This window comes from Salvia miltiorrhiza, chromosome 8 (genome assembly GCF_028751815.1).
Source record: "Salvia miltiorrhiza cultivar Shanhuang (shh) chromosome 8, IMPLAD_Smil_shh, whole genome shotgun sequence".
Taxonomy (NCBI): Eukaryota; Viridiplantae; Streptophyta; class Magnoliopsida; order Lamiales; family Lamiaceae; genus Salvia; species Salvia miltiorrhiza.
In genome coordinates this window covers 52,805,649-52,815,405 of record NC_080394.1, presented here as the reverse complement: position 1 = coordinate 52,815,405, position 9,757 = coordinate 52,805,649, and the positions used below count along the sequence as shown (strand labels likewise).

General features: G+C 39.2%; 1 protein-coding gene across 1 annotated transcript; it reads right to left on the bottom strand.

Moving 5' to 3' along the window:
* On the bottom strand, nt 1-3,222 carry LOC130999034 (putative UDP-rhamnose:rhamnosyltransferase 1). The gene has a single exon (XM_057924503.1). It carries the CDS (start codon nt 1,550-1,552, stop codon nt 95-97), a length of 1,458 nt encoding a protein of 485 aa, XP_057780486.1. The 5' UTR covers nt 1,553-3,222; the 3' UTR covers nt 1-94.
* Between the last annotated feature and the right edge of the window lie 6,535 nt (nt 3,223-9,757).

Here is a 9,757-nt window from a genome sequence, read left to right as displayed (position 1 = left end):
AGTTCACAAAATACATAGTTTATTAATCACCCTTATAGTAGCAAAAAGATACATACATAGGTACATACATAATGCTAGCACTCAGCAAAAGAGCTTATAACTTATTTTCTTTTATTCCATTTTTCAGATACTCTGCAAACTTCTTGATGTAATCATTGTTCAGTTGTTTATTTGCGAAAATCTCTTTTGCAGCTTCTTTATTTCGAGCTCTTAGTGTTTCACCTTCCTTAGATACCATGGCTTTTGTCAACGCATTTGCAATGCCATTTCTAGTAAAGGATCCATCTTCACCTCTTTCAACCTCTACCGCTAATCCCTTCTCAACCAGAAGCCTCGAATCCAACGGCTGCGCGATAATGAAGGGCAACAGCACTAGGCGGTGGCCATGAACCATAGCTTCCACAACAGAAGTCCATCCTGCATGAAACAATGAAGCTCCTATGGAAGGATGGGCAAGAATCTCCCTCTGGGGTGCCCATCCTACCTGCACCACTCCCCGCCCCGCCACCCGGGCCTCAAACCCGGGCGGCAGTATCTGATCATCTACATCACCTGCCCAGTCGGGCTTCCTTACCACGAACAGGAAGGGAAGCCCGGAAAGCTCAATCCCATACGCTATCTCATGGATCTCTTCTCTCTGCAGTTTGTACTCGCTCCCAAACCCTACAAATATAACGGAAGTTGGCTCCTGTTTGTCGAGCCAATCAAAGATTTTACTCCATGGCTCTTCTGCCACAACCCTCTTCTCCTCCTCCTCCTTCTCTGCAGGTGGAAGGCATCCCACCGGAAACACTGGCTTTCCGGTGATATTAGAGTAGACTTTTAGGTAATCGCCTTCGAGCTCCACGCAACTACGAAGGGCCAAAGCATGGCTGCCTTGGATTAACTTAGCCAGCCGTGCCGCATCTTCTATTCCAGATGCTCCTGCCCTGTACAATTGATTATGCATGACTACAGCTTCATGATCATTCCTGCAAGCTACCTGCGATGGGAAATCCACCCAATCCGGAGGGGCCATCATGTTGGCCGGTGACGGCCTCGCCTGCCTCCGCCCCTCGCCAGCCAGAAACTCCGGCGACCAGAAGAAGACCAATGTGCTAGCAGTTGAGATGGAGAAAAATATTAATGGGATGTCCAGTTCTTGCGCGATGTCAACTGCCCAGTGGTGAAAGAAATCAACCATTATCCAGCTTGGAGATTTCTCAGCTATCACATTCTTGATAGGTTCTTGGAGGAGATCACAAGCAATCTTCAGATCATCCATTCTCTCTGCTGGGATGTCGGTCGTGGCTTCAGCGTTCTCCGGTAGGGGATCGGAGTCGAGGCTGGGGAGAGGAAGGGGCACGAATTCGATGAATTGTGAGAGATTTGGTGGGATTTGGGGGAGTCTTGGAATGTTTTGGGGAGTAGAGATGTAGGAGACATGAATGCCAAATTTGGCTAAGGCAATAGAGAGATCCAAGAATGGGATCATGTGACCAAATGCCAGCCATGGCAGCATCACAACATGAACCTCATTTTCTTCACTCATTCTTCTTCCATCCTTATTCATATCAACTCTTTAATTTCAACACTTTTGATCACTCTGTGTGTGTGTTGTCAGATTGTGTATTATTGGTGTGTGTGTTGTCAGATTGTGTAATATTGGTGGGAGAGTGACATTAATTTGAGGTTGTGAACCAATGTTTATCCAAAAAAAAAATCCCATTGTTTCATTGGGAGTGTCGGTTAGTGATTTTTATTCCCATTGTTTATATAAAAAATAATAATAATAAAAAAATAATAAAAAAATCCCATGTTTTGTTACTTATCTATTTATTATATGAAAACACAATTTGTGGCAAAATTGTAATTAAAGAATCAATTAAATGATATTTATAAAACTCAACAAATCCCATATATTTTCTCTCTCCTCTCTCATCTTTTTCATCATACACATTCTTCAATTTTTTATACTCTCTCTCTCATATTCTCTTTTTCATATTTTGATGATTTTTTAAAAAAAAATAAATTTTATTTATAAAAAATATTCTACATATATCTTAAATTAAAGATAAATGCAAGATCTTTGATTTGATATCAAATAATTATTCAACTCTTTTATTAGTATTCTAATAAATTCTAATAATATAATTTATTTTCCTACTTATCAATTGAAACTTTTCTAATAAGATGACATAGGTAATGAGCTAACTTAGAACAAATAATTTTATGCATGATTAGTTCATGTTTTAAAAATATATATTGTGATGTGAAAACTCTTTTTTTATTATTTCTTCGTTTCTTTTAATTTGAATGATGTGTTTATTCTATAATTTTAGGGAAGAAAATAAAGTTTTCCATCAAATAGATGGAAAATTAAAAACGATACTTTTCAAAATTATAAAATAAAATTAAGGATCTTTACTGAGTAATTGATGTATATTATTTTATTTTTTAAGAAAAAATAATTTACATTTACTTATATTCTAACTATATTTAATATTTATTTTTTATTTATTTGATACATCATTTAATTTATTTATTTTTGATAAATTAACATGATTAAATAAAGAAATTTAAAGGCCGCGCCACAGGGGGCTCGAACCTAAGACCTTCGGTTTTAGACATTAACCCCTAATCCCTTAACTGATACACATACTACATCGTTTAATTTTGATGCAAAACTATGTTCGTCGTGCATCGCACGAACGAATGTACTAGTATTATAGTATATCCCACGTTTTTCATCTTTCTCTTAAGCCGTACCTTTTGCCTACACAAATAATTGAAGTTATACTAACTATCTTAATTACCCTAAAATAAACTAACCTCAAACAATTTCTAAATATGTGCATATATCTCTCGACAATATCTATTTTATTCCATTCTCAAATTTTTTGCCCCGTACAGCGTCGAATTCCCACAATCCGACCAGCTTCTTCCCTCACCAACACTCGTTTGACACTTAGAATGTATGAGGCTCTCGAGTGTAATGTGCACAAATCAAAGTTCACATGCAGCGGATATCACATGAACAACCTTGAACAACACACAACGATTTACGGAGACATCACGCCCCAACCTTTAATTTTATTCCCACAATAAAATTACAAGGACCTATCTCTATGTTCAAGGCTCGCGCACACTCTCTACCCTCTACACGTTCACAGCCAATTACATCAATATAAATGTGATAGACAACCCCCATCACTAGGTAAAAACCGTCGGGATAACCACTCAAAAGCATCCACGTCGTGGGCAGTTATCCCAGCCGGAACTGCCCACTAGCTCCTGTCTTCAGTCTGCAAACCGCCTCACAACCGACATCTTCAGAGCTGACATCCAGAGTTGACATCCAGAGCTAATCTGGTCCGCTCTGCTTTGGTCTTCTCTGCTCTAGTCCGATCTGTAGAGTTGGTTTGCTCTGACCCACAGAGCTGGTCTGCTCTGACCTCCCGCTGGTCTGCTCTGACCCTGCAGAGCTGGTCTGCTCTGACCTCTCCGTGCTAGTCTGCTCTGACCCCGCAGAGCTGGTTTGCTCTGCCCTCCAGAGCTGACCATCATACTGAGGTGTGCCTCTGACTCGGTATGTCTCGACTCCAACTATCAAGGGGTTAACAAACCACCCCCACCAAAACCAGACGACGTCCTCGTCGTTGATGGGATTAAGCCCCCTGATCTGAGCTCCTCCTCACGAATACTCCCGAACCAAATCATGGCCTCATCTGACATCACCCCGTCACCACCATCTCTTTGATCGGCCTTATTCTTGGACTCCACTCGAAGTGCAGACACAATCTGCAATGGACTCATCCTAGCCCCGATTTCGCTGTCTTTGACACTTTCAACAACGATCGCATTCACCCGCTCCGGACAATCCTTCATTCGATGTCCCATTTCCTCACAAATGAAACATCCCCGATTTTTCTTCGGGGCTGTCGCTGCCATCTCCGGCGCCTTGGTTACTTCCTCGCCAGCCTGCTCCTTTTCCTTCCCTTTCTTCGAGTCCTTCTTCCTTCTCTCGAACTCATGGGAATCACCAACTGGCCTGAAATCCACCAACCCCTCAGCAACAGTATGGCCGACTGCACATCCTTAACTCCCTGCCGTCTCACCTCAGCCTGAGCCCACGGCTGCAATCCTGCCATAAAGTTGAACAATTTGTCCGCCTCCGACATGTCATTCACGTCCAACATCAACGAACTGAATTTCCTCACATAGTCACGGACAGATTCAGTATGCTTCAACTTTGTCAATGCATCCCTCGCCACCCATGAGAAATTTACAGGAAGGAACTGTTCCTTCAACTCACGCTTCAACGCCTCCCACGTTAAAGTCTCCATTTGGTCTCCACCAACACCGACAGTTGGCCTCGAATGCCACCACAGCTTCGCATCGCCCATCAAGTACATGCTAGTGATCGACACCTTCTCATCATCGGGCATATGAGATGCCTTGAAATACATCTCCATGTCCCACAGAAAATTCTCCAACTCCTTCAAACTCCTAGCACCTTCAAAAGGTTTGGGCTCTGGGACTCGAACCTTCCTTGCTCCACCGTTCTAAGCACTCGCTTCACGAGCCGCAACTCGTCCAACAACTCCTCGATCTTGATGTCGACCGCCTGCGTCAAGGCAGACACCTCTTCCTCGCACGACACGATCCGACCTTCAACAAATCTAGGAGAGTCTTCCACCGATTTGCGTATCGCTTCAACTGACTCTTTGATCGCAGCAATCTGACCAAAGACGGTCTCAAGTCCAGCCGACGTTGAGACCTCCGGGGTCCTCCCAAGAACCGTCTCCAACCTCAGCACCCTCTCTTCGAGAGCAGAAAATTCTCACGCTTGCGCCATCTCCACAACGGCTGCAACACGCACCAGAGCCACCTAACCTGGCTCTGATACCAAATGTCACAGGGTTTTTTTTAACTCTAAATTTTTCGCCCCGTGTAGCGCCGAATTCCCACAATCCGACCAGCTTCTTCCCTCACCAACACTCGTTTGACACTTAGAATGTATGAGGCTCTCGAGTGTAATGTGCACGAATCAAAGTTCACACGCAGCGGATATCAGATGAACAACCTTGAACAACACACAACGATTTACGGAGACACCACGCCCCAACCTTTAATTTTATTCACACAATAAAATTACAAGGACCTATCTCTATGTTCAAGGCTCGCGCACACTCTCTACCCTCTACACGTTCACAGCCAATTACATCAACATAAATGTGATAGACAACCCCCATCACTAGGTAAAAACCGTTGGGATAACCACTCAAAAGCATGCACGTCGTGGGCAATTATCCCAGCCGAAACTGCCCACTAACTCCTGTCTTCAGTCTACAAACCGCCTCACAATGGACATCTTCAGAGCTGACATACAGAGTTGACATCCAGAGCTAATCTGGTCTGCTCTGCTCTGGTCTTCTCTGCTCTAGTCCGGTTTGTAGAGTTGGTTTGCTCTGACCCATAGAGCTGGTCTGCTCTGACCCCGCAGAGCTGGTCTGCTCTGATCTCCCCGTGCTGGTCTGCTCTGCCTCCAGAGCTGGTCTGCTCTGCATGCAGAGCTGCTCTCTCGACTCCAACTATCAAGGGGCTAACACTTGGCCTATACGATATCAAATAATTAAAGTTCTACCAATTATCTTAATTACTCCAAAATAAACTATCTCAGACAATTTCTTAGTAAGTGCATATATCTCGCGGCCATATCATGTACATAAATGGAGCATATCATGAGTATATTGTTAGGGGAGTTTCTCAAGAAATGATGAAATTATTATTTAGCCCTAGTTGAGAAGGGTTTTTGTGGTGGTTCTATTTCTATGCGTTGAAAGTTGTTTGGTACTCCCTCCGTTCCACAAATTTTGAGTCAATTTCCTTTTTCGATCGTTCCACGAATCCTGAGTCATTTCTATATATAGTACTCCTTCCGTCCTATTTGTATTGGCTCCCTTGCCATTTTGGGCTGTCCCAATTGTATTGGCTCCTTTCTTAAAATAACAAAAATAAGAACTCTTAAGTGGGCAAAAGTAAAACACTCCATCTACTAAACTAATAAATAAAGGCTTTCTTTATCTCCGTGCCCAAAAGTAAGGAGCCAATACAAATGGGACGGAGGGAGTAAGAATTAAGGAAAAAATAAAAGGGTTCTAATTAAACTTGTCTAAATTAATTATGTACTTTTCTACTTAATTACCTATACACCTAATCACTTTTCTACTTTATTACCTACACACTTAAAACACTAAACTCCAACTTCTTAATTCCCGTGCCGAAAAGAAGTGACTCAAGATTCGTGAGACGGAGGGAGTAGTATATTGGAGACTTGACTTTAGAGTTTTAATGTTTTATGTTTTGGGAGACTTTTCTTAGATTGTGGAATGTGTTGTGTCCAAATTGAAAATGAGTTAGATTTGGTTAAGATATATTGATTTTTCTTGAATGAATAAATAAATAATTTTATAAATCGAGTGATGATGGACTCGAAATAAAAATATTTAATTTCATAGATTTACTATTCTATCACTAAATCAACAGCTACAAATATACAACAAATATACTGTTTTTTTATGACGACTTTAATTACTAGGAAAACAAAAAGGAAGTAACAATAAACACATTTATAAGATAATTTAAGTGAAAATTGTATGGTTTGAGTATCACATGTTAAGACTTATGAAATTAACATACACACATATATATATACTCTATATATCTGGCTTTCATAGTTTTAGTTGCCATTTCTAGTTATTGAAATTGTTTACTATTTTTATAAGTGGATGTTTTGATGCTTTTGTACTTACTACCTCAGAGTATGTTAGTATTTTGAGTTCGACACAGGTGTGTCAAATTTGTAAGATTTTTCAGCTACTTCGGAATCTCAGTATTAGTAAAATAGTTGAAAGCCAAATTAAGCTTCTCAAGGTAGCCAAATTTGCCAAAAATGGTGAAGAAAAGTAGGAAATTCCCTTGATGTTGGTCTAATTTATGATGATGAGGAGTATTTAGAATCTCGGCAGTCTAAAAAGGTAAAAATTAATATATTTAACTTAATTTCGACTGTCAATTAATCTCTAATTTCATTGAAAGTCAAACTTAGTTGAAATTTGCAACAAAAATATAAATTCATGTATTTTTTAGCTTAATTGAAAGTTCAAGTGAAAATTGCAATTTTTTTCAAAGTTCGTGTATTTTTTAGCCATAATCCCTAATACATAAATAGACAACTCGATCTAAGCAAATATGACTATTGAACCATTAAGAGGGGTGTTTAGCTAAGCAAAGAGCTTAGAGCACCCGCAACGCGGGTACTCGAGGAAAGGGAGCCGGTCGAGGAGCGCGATGCGGGGGGGAGCTCCTCGAGGAGTTCTCGAGTTATCGGGTATGCTCGAAGGGGGGAATGGATGGCGCGTGCAATGCACGCGCCCAATTAAAAAAAAAAGGAAAAATTGGAAAATTCGAATTTTATTCGAATTTTGACTGCACCTCCTCGATTTGCGCACCTTTGACCGACCGTTTTCAATTTTTTTTTTTTCCTTCTTCTCCTCTTTAAAAAACCCCACCTTCTCCCCACCATCTTCACACCTCTTCTTCTCCAATTTTCTTCTCCTCCATTTATCAACAATACAATTTTCTCTGTCATGGATCCACGCAACCCTTTCTACGATCCAAATTGGTGCCCCGATCTCTCCTCCGATTATCATCCCGATATGGGAGGAATCAACTTGGAGGAGAGCCCGCCCGAGGAGGAACCGGTCAGTGCACGACAGAGTGTCTCCCCACCAAAGAAAGGCGGCCGGAGGAAGGAAATGGTCGCCGACGTGCAGCTCCTGAACACGGATACGATGCACATGACGGACGCACAACGTGCATTGCACGCGTCCATGGTCGCCGACGTGCTCAGGCGTCGTGGTATATCCTAGGCTTTTAATTATGTGATTTTAATGATGTTTTAGGTTTTTAAAATTTTTATGTGTTTTTTTAGGTGTTTTTAAATTTTTATGTATTTTTTTTATGTTTTAAGTAATTTTAAATTTTATGTTTAATCCAGTATTTAACTATTACAAAAATATGCTATTTAAATTATGCAATAAAATTTAAATGAAAAACATAAAATCAAAACTAATATTATCAAGTAGGCTATCAAGGAACCCCAATGCAGCACTACCTACTCAATAACACAAACACTATCAAGTAAGCTATTAAGGAACCCCCATTGCGGATGCTCTTATAAGCTTCAACAAGCTGTGAAAAAATGTATCAAGAACTTATTAAATATAATATCTCACAAATTTATAAATTGTCAAAATATTTTCACTTTTGATCAGAGCCACATATCACACCAACTTCGTCTGCGTAAGAAAATTCAAAAGCCAACAAATTTCTGAAGTGGGACATATATGAATATTTATTTCCTTTTGAGAATGGGACATACATTTGTGATAAGTGATAACAATACCTTTGTAAATGTACAATGGAGTAATTAAGATAGTTTTTTTTTTTTTGAAACGGAGTAATTAAGATAGTTGGTACAACTTCAATTATTTGATATCGTACAGGTCAATCTGATACACGATGGGAAAGAAAAATCAGTAACCTACACAATTTCAAGTAACCATATTTAATTGGTTCACAACCTCAAATGAACATTTTCATAGATAATCTAGTTCTAATACATTACAAATAACCTAAGAATAAATACTTGGTGAGCTAGTTGGAGGAGTAAGGGTTTCAAAGGGGTTGAGTTTTCTAATTTCCTATATATATATATACAGGGTAGGGTTAACATAGAAACCCCGCTTAAGATGAAAACTAGGAACCAATTTAAAGTCATTGATTTAAATAAAATAGAGGGCTGAGATTAAATTACAGATGAACAATTTCGATTGCATAGATGCACAATTTCGATTTGCTTGAGTATTTTGCATTGTTGGTTTCAATTGCATAAATTGCATATTTTTTAAGTGCACAGTAAAATATAATAGATGCACAATTTATTTTGTTGAATAAATCCTAACCATTAGATCTAATATTTAAAAGGCCAAGATTAGGTTCCTAGTTCTCATTTTAACAGAGGTTTTTATTAGAACATCTTCCATATATATATATATATATATATAAATAATATACATATTAAAAAAAAACAAATTTGGGGGGCTCTAGCCCCCCCCCCCCCCCCCCGGCTACGCCCCTGAACATCACTCTCCCACCAATATATACACACACACACAATTCAATATAGAATATAAAAATATTTTATGTGCATTGCACAGAGTGCAATTGCTAGTTGTGATTAAAAGAAGAAAATAAAGTTATGTCCAAGAAAGAAAAATAATATACTTATTGTGAACTCTAAATTAAGTAATTGTTGTATACTTAAGCTGAACAAATTCAAATCTCAATCACACTCAATATTTACAAAATACTCACCATTTACTTTTACCATTTGGTGGGCTCAATACTACCATTTAATAGTAAAATCATATCTTTCAACTTTTTTATTAAAATTCGTGCCCTCCAATCCATCACACACTCTTTGTGGGCGGAGAGAGTATCATTTCTTAAATCGTAGAATATATTATGTCAAAATTTGAAAATGGAATAAAATAAATATGGTAGAAAGATATATGCACATATTAACAAATTGCTTGAGATAGTTTTTGGGGTAATTAAGATAGTTAGTACAGCTTCAATTATTTGTGTCTTAAAGATAGACGAAAACGTGGTCCAAAATTCACGTTCGATATCTGGCAGGCCAAGCATGATA

What these genes read in the sequence shown, in the direction of transcription:
- LOC130999034 (XM_057924503.1), bottom strand. Translation starts at nt 1,552, where the DNA reads ATGAATAAGGATGGAAGAAGAATGAGTGAAGAAAATGAGGTTCATGTT.